The following is a 14,003-nucleotide window of genomic DNA, read 5'->3' as shown; positions in this document are numbered from 1 at the left end:
GTGGGGGCGTGTGCCTTTAAAATCGGTAAAATTCACTCGGAGCTGTTCACCTACACACACATACCCGTGTGCACTCACACATGCGCTGCTAGAAATAGCTGCTCTATATTTGAATGAGTACAGCGTCAATGTCTAATCAATGTCCCAGCTTTCCTCTGTCGACTGCAGTCTGAAAAACCGGCCGCACTTACGTGTGTGGATGAATCACTACGTAGAGAGATAAACATAGAGTATATGCTGAATAGAGATGAACAGAAGACATTACAATGAGAGGGGAATTGAATGAATACATCTATGGATGGTTCATTATTCATTCATTTTGTTATAGGGATACATATAATCAGTCTATCGTGCAAATCAGCATTCATTCAATCAAGCTCTAAACCCCTTGGATGCTCCTCCCATAATCCTCTGCCATTTCGCCTCACTCACTTCCCCATCTTTCTTTTCTTACTCTCTTACTTCTCTCAGCCTCAGTTTGTGAAAACATTTTTTTTCCTAGAATAAATCAAACTGTCATTTCAAAGAATACAATAAAATACAAAGATGCAATAATATCTGGGCAACATTTATAAAAATGAAGTGAAATACAGTGATGATCTGAACCAGCTGGCAAAACCTATTTTCTCTATATCAATTCACCGTATTAAACCTCTTGATGGAGGAGGAGAGGGCTTTAACCTTTCAGCTAATGGAAGTGAAGACTTTCTTCTTCTGATGTCAGTACACTTTGTAAAAACAAAGCAGTCAAACAACACTCAAGCATATCTTTCTTCTCACTGAAGTCAGTGTGATTTCACCATCTCAACTTTTTCAACACTCACATGACTCCTGCCACAGCAAAGCTCAGTGCAATAATCAAAAGGAACCACAGAAGGTCATGTTTTTAAAGGGGTGGCAGCTGAAGCCTCATTAGAGAACAGCTTACAATTACTGACATTAAGAGGTAAAAATGATGGGATAAATGTCATGCCACATTCAAAAACTACATTTTTTGGGGGGGATACTTTGGGAGTTTATAATAATGCAATTTTGTTTTTCTCCTAAATGTTAGAGTTTCAAATTTGTCACTGTTCTCCCAGTGCTTCAGTTTGTGGAGTTTTATATCAGGGGTGGTGGGCCAACGCTGCCAAAGGTCACATAATATTGTAAGCACAAAATGTGTCGGGAAATCTCTGAAATGAGTATTTTATACTCAACTCTGATATGCCAACTTCAAAATAAAGATTTGCCCTTTAAAATCTAAAGTTTCCAACATACAAGCAGCGATATTCAGACCATTTACAAGGTTTCAAACCTGAAAAACAAACTGAAGACATCCAAAAACCAATGTTTGCTGAGATTTTTTTTTTTCAGCCTAGCAAAACATTATACAAGGCTGCAAAACTTACTTGTAACCTTTAACATCTTTATTTGATTTCAGAATATGACTTAATATTTATCCCTTTAAAATGGTTAGGTATTTTTGTAGTTGTACTGAGCAAGTTAAAGGTCCAGTGTGTAAGATTTAGGTGAAAGGGATCTATTGGCAGAAATTTAATGTAGAATAATCCTCATGATGAAGTTTGTTTCATCTAAATTGTATGAATTGTAGTTTTCTTTACCTCAGAAAAGGTCCTTTATATTTAAATACTTTATATTTACATAGAAGGGACCCTCTCTACGGAGGCCGCCATGTTTTTTACATTAGTCCAGACTGAACAAACTAAACACCTTTTGAGTTTTTATGACTAAAGGCTTCCACAGTTTCTTTTTCATGTTTGGAAGGGGAGGGTGAGGTGAGGGGTGTTCAGCTGCAACATGCAATTCCAACACTAGATATCACAAAATTCTACACACTGTAGCTTTAATACCAGGATGATGTTGCAAACATTTCGAAAATTCAGAGTGCACTTAAAAAACCTGAATATTTTCAGATAACATTCAAACCAACAAATGTTACATCACAGCTTGTTTTCAGCTGTATGCTGTCAGCCAATCACACCAATGCTCTCACAACAAACAGCTGAGCCAATCAAAGTGAAGTGTGACAGGTCCACAAATGAAGACTCCGCCTCTGAGATAAAAGGGCAGCACAATGTGAACACACAACGCCACAATATGTTGCTCATTTTTTCTGTGTAAATATGAAGCAGAAACAGTATTTCAAGAATAAAACATAACCCACTGAAGACAAAAGAAAACAAAGCCGGACAGAAGGGTCATGACGCATTTGATTAATAAGCTCTTGAGGCTGAGTTCCACCCGACCAGTCTGAAGTGCATAGAGGTGTGTGTGTGAGCGTGTGTGTGTGTGAGTGTGTGTGTTATTCTGTCAAAGCCCAGTGTCATCTTCGGGAGAATTAATAAAGGTGGATGATGGTGTCTAATGACACTGTGCTCCGTGGTGTGGCACTTTTCAAATTGGAACTGCACATTTATCAAGAGTCTCCTGCTGCCTTCAAATGGCTGCAGGGATTTAGTGAACTGAGGGAGAAGCATTTCATGCAGGTATAAAGACGTGAGCTATAAAGCAGCTGTGGATAACAGACACTGTCAGAATCAGTCATAATAATTTACAAATCCACACAGACTGCTTTATCAGTTTGCCTGAATTAAACAGCGGTGTGACGTGACGTCGCTTCAGAAACAGACTTGTTTCCGACACATTTTTCTCAGCAAAGCAACGCCAACAACTGACTTTGCAGTGCTTGTTTTTGGATAAACCTGCCACCTGTTTCTTAGCTCCTCACATCCCAGTTGAGCACAATGCATGCACAGCTTGGCACCAAAATACATGGTCGGGCAAAGCAAATTTCAAGGTCAGTAAAGGGCCTGGGTGCTGCTTGCACTGGTCATTATAATCAGTAACGAGAGGCTTCTGTCTCTTCCACTCTCATCTGTCTCAACCTTTCATGCTCACGGTCTCATCAGAATAACTTGTTACCTATTTCATTAAAATAACAGTGTGGCAACCTCCTTCATTTTCTTGAATATTTCAAAAGTACCAGCAGAAACAAATGTTGAAATTTGAAGCTTGATTTACAGCTTGATTTACATTAAGAGGTTATGGTGAAGCAGCAACACACAGCTTAAATGGCTGCATTGTAGCTACTGTGCACCTCCAGGGAAAATCACACATGGCTATGGTGGCTACATCATTTAAAGACCAGAAGAACCTGGATCAGTTAGCTTGAGCTGCTCTTTTTTTATGAGAGTTAGTTTTGGTGAAGATTGTTAAAACAACTTTGGTAAGGACAACAAATTGTCAGTTAACATGTCCTATTCATTTGCAAGACAAGGGAAGTTGTGTGGTGCAGGTTGTTACTGCTGTATTGTTTCGCCAACCAATCAGTGAGGTAGTGATATAGTCAAAGTTTTTTGGTGTTGATCAAAGAGAGAATATTTTTGTCAGTCAACCATTAATTCATCTACTTTGATCTCTCTTTTTTTTTTAAAGAGTTTCATGAATACAGCTTGGTAGCTTAGTACCTAAATGTAGCGAGATATAATCCCCAATTTTTTATCTTGCCTACTATACCTTAAATAAGTGTTGAACAAATTTAGGGTCAGGTTGGCAGTTTCGAGGTCTAGGCTAGGTCTAGCACACAAGAGAAAACTCTTACCCAGTGTTTTAAGTTTGCTTTCTTGGTTGCTGTTAACAGACGTTCCCGCCGGGGGTGGAACTGCAAGTAAAAAGTTGGTCTCGCAGCTCCCATGGTGCCTCTTAGGGGGTGGGGATGACGGCAATACAGGTGATGTCATTAGCTGGGATGACATCATTGTCGCCATTGCAGCAGCAGCCTCTGCACCGTCCATGACAGTGAAGGAGCGTCGCACAGCAACATGTGGGTATGGCACTCTCTGCGGGCATGTTGACCCGATCAGGGCAAAATTTGGTACGTTAGGCATCATCGCTGGTGAGCCTCTAACACTGGTGGGGTACATTCCAGCCATTACCAAGGGAACAGACAGATGTGTGCAGTCAGACATCGCGCGTCTAACTGTAGTCCGCTGTGGCAATTCGCTGCCCTGGCTAGTTTTTGTTTCTTTATTTAATGTAGCACACAAACCCACTCTACCATCCTCAACCCTGTTTAAATTCTGTGACAGGTCATCGATTGCAATGTTTTGTCTCTCCATAGCACTCTCCCCTACAACACCCACCCCAGCACCAACATTAACTCTGTTAGCTGAGGCCAGATGTAAGCCTGCTGTGGGCCCTGCAGTTGCACCAGCTATACTAGCACTACCAGCAGTATCAAAACTTTTCTTCCCTAAAGATGCCTTCATGGTTTGACCTCCACTCAGACTTCCAAGAAGGCCTCCACATGTGGAGACACTACCAGATTCCTTGTCATCATCTAGACTTGAAGTGGTAACTGCAGTGAAGGAAGGCTTCAATGTGTTTCTCTCCCCAAGCCCCGGGGCTTGTTTTGGAGGAGGAGGCAAACTCTGGTCTTGCGAAATTACTTGAAATCCTTGGATGCAAAATCCCTCTTTGCTGCCTGTATTAATTTGTTGCAGATTGCTTTGTCCATAGTTAGGGGTTATAATAGGTTTAGGGTCAAGTGCAGAACCTGGAAATGACCTTCCAGGTGAGATTGAAGGAGAGGGTGATGAGGACGGAGGGGATGAGTAGGAAGACAGGGGGCTGCTGGGGCTTTGTCCTGCACTGCCCAATAAGTCTCCTACCCCTGCTCCTCCTGATGTGTGTCCATCCTCTCTCAGTCTCCCCATTCTGGGCACCTCATCGTCTATCTTCAGAGCTGGCATGTTGACACTCTGAGTTGCTGGTGCCTCTGCCATTGTCCCCTCAGTCCTACATCTCCCTAATGTCACCTTATCTTCAGTTGAAGTTAGTTTGGACCCCATCTGGGTGGTGACCACAGCAATCTGTCCCCCCATTGCCATCTGGGGTTGGCAGAGCCAGTCACTGGGCTGGGCAGAAGCTGGGCTGGAAGGTGACAGCGGAGAGGAGGCCAGGACTGCGGGGATGTTGGCACCAGAGAGGACATTGGGAGGTTTGTGTTGCTGCTGCTGTTGTTGATGCTGCAGCTGCCGTTGATGCCCACTGGAAGGTTGTCCATACCCGCTGCTACCGTTAATGACACCAGGCTGCTGCCACGGCGAGCCAGACAGGAAGGACATTCTCCTGCTATGTTGTCAGGTCCTCTTTTACTGCTCTCTTTCTGGTTTTGTGTTTCTCTCTCCCTTTTTCTCTTGTTTATTTCTTTATTTGTCTTTTTTGTAGTTTTAGATCTTCCTTCCCGTCTTCAGTTTTTCTTCATGTCTCTTGCTCTTTTCTGTCTCCAGTTACTGTCCTTTTATTCTTGTCCAGGAGGCAAAAATGTCTTCAGTATCCAAAGTGTTAAGAGCTTGCAAAGTAGAGGAAGCGATCAGTCCTTTCCTTTCTTAGCGTAATGACTCAGAGTTGAGAGTTTGTAACTGTGCAGATGTGCATAAAGTGTGTGTGTGTTTACAGGCGAAGAAAAAATAATGCGTGAGAGTGAATGTGTGTGTCTGTTCGTCTCGGCTTCTCTCTGAGCACTGCATGGATCAGCTGTGGGGCTAAATTGCACCTTGCTCTCCCCCCCCCCTCTCTTTCTCCCTCCCTCTCTCTCTCTCTGTTTTCTTTCTCTCTCTCTGACATCACATAGTCACATGACAGCCCGGAATATTCCCTCATTCGCAGAAGCAAGATTTCAGCATCTAGCCCTAGTGACGAATGTGCACAAGCACCAACACACAAACACGTTCTGTGGCATATATATAAACTAACACACACACACACCCATCCACCCGCATGAACACACACACATACACACACACACACACACACACACAGAAAAAACAGATCAATGCTGTCACAGTTACTCAGACGCCATATGACAGCCACTGCTCACTGGTTGATATAGAGTGAGAGACACAAGCAGAGATTAGTGAGACATCTCATGAAGACTGTAGTCATCCTCACTTTATCTTTTTCTTATTTCAGCCAATACCAAAGCACAGAAAAAAATGATATATATTTTTAGGCTATAATTGACCCATTGACATAGAATAACACTGTGTGCCCTGAACCTTGTGCCCGTGTCTTATTAATTTATATCTTTGTTTTACTGCGTTTTACATTTTCAGTGTCCTGATTTCACCCACTCACTGAAACAATTATAAAGCTGATTACATTGAGGGATTACATTACATAAAGCAGCAAATCATAGAGGTGAAATATTTCCAATGTTTTAAAATTGCTTTAAGTTTGGCATTCCCTATATTTTTTGGGAAAAAAGCAGCTACAGACATTTCTCCGCTATGTTTTGCACAAATAAAAGCAGCAAGTGCTTTATGATTTTTTTAGCAGAGATTACAAACCCCCTGCTGACTTCATTTATTCATTTTTGGTAGATAAACTGAGAGTGGGCTGCAGGCTCAACCTGCTGAAAGGCCAGCAGTGGATGGTATTAATCTGAAATAATAATACAATAATAAGAAATAATAGCTTTAATGTTCTCAAATTTAAATTGTAGGAATACTGGAGCACTATAATTTCCATCATGGGATATACGCCATGGAAACGAGTTCAACATTACAGTAAAGAAAGGGCACAATAGAAACATTACAGACATACAAAGGTGAATCATGTTGGCCTGATTGCCAAGTAGCAGAAGCTACAGAGAAAGCCATACAATTAGCGGGTTGATATATGGGTTTCGAAAGGCAACATGGTGCAGCTAACAGAGGGTCAAAGAGGCTGCATACTGTATGAGTTACTTCTTTGAAGGTGCGTTGTTCAGGAACATCACAAAACTAAAAGAAGCCTCATGGAGCAAAATCTTTAAAACACATACAATTTTAAATTGCTTCCAGACAGTTTCACCCTGTTTTACAGCATCAAATAACTAACTAAAACCAAACTTATTGGAAGAATAAACACTTACACATACATCAGTGTAATAGGAAGTACCCAAAATGCAAGAAAACATCTTTGAAAAAAATATATTTAACGTGAACTTTGCGTTTTCGTTTGGCCCATGTACCATAGGCTAACATGGAGGAGGCAGGGTTTATGACCTATACTGCTGCCAGCCACCAGGGGTTGATCAAGATGCTTTTAATTTTTGGGTAGTCGTGTTGTCCATCTTTACAAACAGTATGGTATGAATAGCACTTTCGTGGGATGATCCAATAACAAACACGCAAACTAAGAACAACTTATCATCAAGTTAGCACTAAAGCCTAAACCATTGGTTATTGGTGTAGCCAATAAAAAATGAATCATGGCTGTATTACAGTTAAATGAGCTATTTCAAGTGCCCTGGTGATGTGGATGCTGGCTCATGGACATGGTTACTAGGACTATGACTAACCGGAATGGAACTGGGTCATCACTAATGTTATCAGTTATTCACCTGTGCTGCTGTGGCACATCAAAATATCTGCTGTAAAGAAGGCAGAAGGCCTGTCCACTTTAGTTCCGCAGGCGTACAGCACCGAACTGAAAAAAGCTCCTCTGTCGCTCCGTCTAACTGTCAATTATAAGCTTTATGACTCTGATTATTATGGCATGGCAGCCATTTGTAAAGCATTTGTGTCAAAAGCTGGGGCAGAGGAACACATTACCTAGTTAACTAGGTACTTCAGTTGTGAAATAAAGAAATATGGTCTGAGTCAAACTGACAATGGTCTTTTCTATACCTACACCACCACATGCCTTTGTCTTACTGTGCCTTGCCAACTGATGCACATGGTCTCTGATGTGCATTAGGATTGTTTGTAAAGGCATAAGATAATTCTGTTTGTAATAATTCCACACACACCGTATTTCATATATACTGTAGAACATTGCAAGAGTCTCTAGGATTTCTATCTAAGGTCTCTAGGATTTTTCTAAATCGGAGTCCATAAAGGGGCTACAATTTGCACAGAGGAGACAGTTATGTCCAACATCCATGCACAATTCCTAATTCAGTGACGTGCACATTTAAGTCATTCCTTGTTTACTGTCAGCTCTATAGCTTTGAGCAAAGTCAGACATCATTGAATATATCTGTGTTCTTTCTTCAAGCACATGGTGTAATAGTAAAAAACGTATAATAAAAAAAATTGCAATTTTCATATTTAATGGTAGTTTTGATCATAAGTGACACGTTTATTTAAGAGTACTAACAGGCCAGGGAACCTTCAGGGAACACCAGATTTAATTTGGCCCCACCCCTGGTAGCATTTAGGATGATTACAACTGTACTGGCTAAGCCCCTTCCTATCTCCATGTTTTTGCCTCAGACTGTATCTCTATAAAACTGCATGATTAAGCAACTTAAAGGTACAGTGTGTAGAATTTAGTGACATCTAGTGGTGAAGCTGCATGTTGCAGCTGAATGCCCCTCACCTCACCCTCCCCTTCCAAACATGAAAGAGAACCTGTGGTCATCTTAAGCTGTCATAAAAACTCAAAAGGTGTTTAGTTTGTCCAGTCAGGACTAATGTAAAAAACATGGTGGCCTCTGTGGAGAGGACCCCCTCTATGTAAATATAAAGTAATTCAATATAAAGGGCTCATTCTAGGTTAAAGAAAACAACAATTCATACAATTCTGATAAAACACTAGCTTTTTTTGTGCCAATAGATCCCTTTCATCTAAATCTTACACACTTGACCTTTAAGATGAAACTTGCAGTCACACTCTCAGCATTCCAGCTGATGATGTTTTTCAGAGTGACCTCATGACATTGTGTGCATCATATTGTGAACAGCATGCACACTGCAGAGAGCACAAGTTGACTTCAAGGAGTGCAACCATCTGGAATTCATAGCTCTGTCTTGACAGCATCTTTAATCCAGAAGATTCTACTGGTTGCTAAAAGCATGAGGAAGTAATTCTAAGTAAGGCCACTGAGAAAGTGTGGCACATGCATGCACTGTATGAATGTGTGTGAACAGCAAAAACTCTAATGTAAAGCGCTTTGAGTAGTCATCAAGACTAGAAAAGTGCTGTATAAATACAGACCATTTACTCTCGTGTCCATGCATCACACAACAAATTTTAATGGGGCAGAAGTCTTTTCTTTTTATGTGCAAGCCATCAAAAGATTTGCCAGCCAAAGAGTAATAATCTTGACAAGTGCATAAAGCAGTGAAGGCCAGTAAATGTGTAGACAGTGGTTAAGATCTCTAACCTACATGGAAACCACGGAATCAAATGTCAGGCAGACTGATTTAGGTCCTACCCTCTACTTTGAAACTCTATTTTAGACAAATGCTTGATGAAAAATAACGGCAACTGATTTCTTTCCCACTGCACATGTCAGATGACCGTCTCTGACCAACCCCTCTGCAAGCCCAACACGTCCACAGCCTGTGTCAAACGGTCAGAAACCTCTTGTCAAGCATGACTGAAAATGAATGAGGATTATTGCATAATGCTCATTTTGCAAAGCAGTAGAGGGAGCCAGGGGGGTCGAGGAGTAAAGATATTAAACACTTGTTTAGATTAAATAGGCTGGGAAAGGATGGGTGTTATGCAAGAAGACTCGGGTATGCTCTCTGTTGAAGGGCAGGTCAGGCTCAGAGGTTGCTTGTGCTAACACTGAAATGGGTTCTCAGGTTAAAGCAGAGACATCTGTATGCATGACAGCTCAGGTTGTGCCATTTTACTGAAGCTCAAGATAAGAGCAAGTCTGAAACTTTCAGTTGACTTTAATTTGCAAAATTCTGACTTAATTTTTCTCCATCACAAATTGATATACAAATACCATTTAAATGTGGATCAAATCCAATAAAAAAATCCATATGCTGGGGAAGCAACATAGTATGTTCATTCATTTTTAAATTATTATGTCTGAAAGCCTGTGGCAGTGACCTTTATCTGATTCTCCCGCTGATGACAGTTTCACTGCGGCCGCATGGGGAGATGTCAATTTTCTGTCCGATTCACACCCCTGTGGAAATGTTTGCTCATCTACCACATGTTCCACTTCATTTTCCACATGATATCCCAGAATTGTTGAATTTCATCATTGTAAATGGCTCCAATCCTATTAGAAGCCCCATGAAATGAAAAGCACATTTTCCCAGAGTTAATTGTTAATGTATTATTTTACATCCAAATCCATGTTTTTTTCTCTTCATGCAAAACTGTTTGATGACACATCTTTCATTCAGGGGGGTTTACTCATTTTCTTTCCAATGATAATAGAATCTTTCATTTTTAACCTCCCCATGACTATAAATTCTGCTGGTTACCAACCTACGCTGTCTGATTCATCAGTTATATCTCCCCGGGCGTACAGTACCATTCAATATCTCCACACTGCCACCCATTGCTATTCGTCTTTTACCAGACACACGTAAATATGTGGGATCAAACTGCACTCTGTTATTTTTTCCACAGGGTCCTTCAGGTTGTGGCGTTTGCTGAAATGAAGCCTAAAAATGAAGGTGAATAAAGTCAGAAGCCAGATCCGGCTCAACTATCATTTAGTTTCATTTCATTATCAATTTACAATGACTGATACATCTGTATTCTCTGTCAACATACAACCGGACATTTTACAAAGTCTGATACTGTGACAGTAAGCAGTAAGATTTGATATGGATATCGATGGTACTTATAGGGAATCAACCCTAACACATCTAGCAACCCGCTAAATTTCCACCTAGTGATCCCAGTAGCTCAAATCTTTCATGTATCCTGTTGATCAGGCCTATCACAACATGCAGCATTAATTCGAGTAGATATTTGTAGGGTGATTGGCCCGTCAATGGCCCTGATGATGGTGATTTTCATCCTCGTCGAATCAAACAAAGTGCAGATGGAGAACACACTTAACATATGTCTACATTACGGAGAGCCTGACGGAGCTGCTAGCATATAGACTTGTTAAGGACTTACTACAGAATGGGCCTCTGGCCGTGAAGTAGTGACCGAGCAGGGAAGTTGGTTTGAAGACCCACAGACTAACGTAGATTTGAGTGTTTTCATTAGATTTTCAATAAGAAAAGATAAAAAAACATCACAATCCTAATTTTTCAAAATGTATTAATGTACACCAATTTGGTAATTTATTAAGTGCACCTACATTTATTATGAATGTGATGTAATCAAGTAGTTGTGTGACAAATCCTCCCTCAGGGAGTCCTCAGTAAGGTTACACGTGTTTTAGAGAAGTGTTGATTGAACTGATGCTAATTCGATAGTTTCTGGTGCTTTTGACCATATACAGAGATATATGTCTGTTATTTATTCTATCCTCATTGATATAAATAAGGTGGACAAAATAATAGATACATCAGATCCCCTCACAATTCAACATCACTGCAACCTCCAAAATGACAAAAAAGAAACAACCTTTGTTTCAACACCAAATTAACTGTAGACCCTTTAATGAGGGAGGATTTATAGCAGCATTGTTGTATGATTGTTGGCTGGGTGAACCTAATAAAGTGAGTATGTTTGCCTTGTTGGCTCCATCCAGTCGGCCTGTACCAGACTTCTCATGCTCATTCTATTCACAGTTCAAACTAAACTATTTCCTGCTGCATCAATTGCAGAGAAAAACCTGAGTTAAATGCATAAATATGAATGTATTATATTAATAGAACATAATCATTCTTTGATACACATTTACATCCTCTTCTTTAGAGCATTATGACTCTGTAGCTTTCACATGTCACTCTCATATGAGTTCTGTAGCTGGCTTTAATTAGTTTCTGTTTGTGCCCCAATACAATTAATATTTTGTTGATTATAGAAATGCCTCTGGACATTCTCTGGAGTTTCTTCAGTTCATGTCTGAAAACAGCTTAAATGTTGTATTTATATTTGAGCAATTTTGTTGCATCATGCACACAAGAGTTTTCCTGTAACTTGAAATACTCAAATGCCAATCTGGTCTGGAAAATTGAATCATTATAAATTTGAGGTGGTTTGATCCCTGGAACATCTGTAAAAACTAAAACTTTGGCAATTTGGAAGCAAATGAAGTAATACAAGTTCCTTTAAAAGGCAGGAGAACAACACATTGAGTCTTTTAAGAGGCTCAAATTAATGATGATGTTACTGTATGCCCTCCTTTTGAAGGTCACAGATTGTTGAACATCAGCTTGAGATGGAGGAAACTGAGAGAGAGTGGACCAAACAGAGAGAGAGAGAGAGAGAGAGAGAGAGAGAGAAGGATATGGGTTGGGGGTGGAGGTGTGGCAATCGGAGGAAGGAGGAAGGAGGGGGCTCTTGTCAGAGCGTTTCTATTTTTACACTGCAACCTCGCTGACTGTCACACCCAGTCCACCTCTCTTCTATCCCTCCATCCCTCCCTCGCAGAGTCTCTTTGTTTCCACGGCAACCGCCTCCCATGTATCCCTGACAACGTCTCCCCCACGAACACCCACATCACCATGTTGCTACCCCCCACCACCCCACCCCTCGCAGCGATTATTATGATGCCAGTGACACAGGGAGTCTGGGCACGAGAGGGGAAGACGTGACATGGATGGTGGCAACAGGAAGCATTTAGACGAAGGAGAAAGAGAAAAAGATAAGAAGAGAAAGGGCAGGGAGAAAGGGGAGAGAGGGGAGGGAGAAGATGGAGCGTTGGACAAAGGGAATGAGGGAGACAGAGAATGGGAGATGATGAAGGGCAACAGATGAAGGGAAGATTGATGGAGGAAGGGAGGAAAGGAGAGAAGGAGGAGGGAAGGAGGAGCAAAGCAGGAAAAAGTCAAAGTGGAAGTAAGAGAAGGTAAAGGAAGTTTAACTGAAATAATTAGAACCAAGAACCAGACAGAAGTAGGAGCAGAGATTAAAAAAAGAAATTGGGGTTAAAGGAAGGAGAAAAAGAGGACAAGTGGGAAAAAATGATTTCAAAAGCTGTGCACTAACCCACTTCTTGCTCAAGAGGCTTGAATCTGCTCTTTATCTCTGTCCATGGTCTGAATTTGGCTTGAAAGACTGAATACAGCGTTGAATTACAGGAACCAGAGCTAATTCAGCTAAAATCAGGAAAATGAACTTAAAGATCTAAATAATCAGTCTCAACAGATAACTTTTGGCCTCAACATTGCAAATGATGTTATGTGGAGAAGGAAGAAACCCTGCTGCAACAGATCAGAGGGAGCAAATGGCCCAGACTCCCCATAAATATAAGGTAGAGACAATAGAAAGAACTGACAGGAATGGTGCAAAAGATGGCAAACACAGATGTCAACCTTCAACCCAGTCATTAGGGTGTCTTGAATGAGATTCTAGTTTGGCGTGCTCATCTCGGGCCCACTCATGAGGAAAAATTCAGCCTTAAAAGAGGCTGTAAAACAGGATTTCATTAGCCCACCGTGCATCTGCATCATGCAGGGAAAAGCTACCTTCTAAATCCATCCCATGCAGGGAAATTATATGAGCCTTCATGATGAGAGAGCATTCTAATATGTAAGGAGAGAACAATGTGATGAGTGATTGAAGTGAACCACTCATGGGTTTTTCCATTATCCTGCTGAGGCTTTGATCATAAACTAAATGTTATAGACCAGGTGAGAGTGGTGTCAAAGCTGTTTAGCAGCTGTCATTCAGATTTCTGATTTTCTGAAAACTCTCACTGCATATGAACACAACACATACATTTTGCAAGAGAGTATTACACCATAACGATAAGGTAATCTGACCAGAATAAAACAAGATATACACCCTCGGACCAGATCTGAACACCTGCTGATTCGTGCAATTATCTAGCCGGTCATCATGTTGTAGTGGAAAATCATGCAGATACCCATGAGGAGTAATGTTCACATCAATCATCACAGCAGGGAAACAATGTGACATTGAGTGTGACAATCATTGTAAGCGGTTGATTACTATAAACCAATTGTGTGGCGAACTCGAGGGAAAGTTAACGGCTTTAGCGCACAAACCGACTCCGTTTGTTTGAAATGATGTCCCAATATCCACACTGATCACAGAGCCGATAAAACTGTAAAAAACATTTTTTTACCGTCCAAACATATACAAAAAGACACAAAATGAACACTGTAAGC

The 14,003-nt window shown here is 40.9% G+C and overlaps 1 protein-coding gene across 6 annotated transcripts in view; it reads right to left on the bottom strand.

Moving 5' to 3' along the window:
• map4l (microtubule associated protein 4 like) overlaps positions 1–14,003 on the bottom strand; it is an 89,016-nt gene that overhangs the window by 25,463 nt on the left and 49,550 nt on the right. The window contains exon 1 of one of the 6 annotated variants that reach the window (XM_069510894.1): positions 3,605–5,272. The exons of the other annotated variants lie outside the window; for them this stretch is intronic. Coding sequence (XP_069366995.1) covers positions 3,605–5,129 — 1,525 coding nt within the window. The 5' untranslated portion in view covers positions 5,130–5,272. Of the gene's footprint in view, positions 1–3,604; positions 5,273–14,003 lie in introns of those variants that run through there. 6 annotated transcript variants of the gene reach the window in all.

The sequence above is a fragment of the Paralichthys olivaceus genome, chromosome 16 (assembly GCF_024713975.1).
Source record: "Paralichthys olivaceus isolate ysfri-2021 chromosome 16, ASM2471397v2, whole genome shotgun sequence".
In the NCBI taxonomy this organism is placed as follows: Eukaryota; Metazoa; Chordata; class Actinopteri; order Pleuronectiformes; family Paralichthyidae; genus Paralichthys; species Paralichthys olivaceus.
This window is presented reverse-complemented; position numbering and strand designations above follow the sequence as displayed.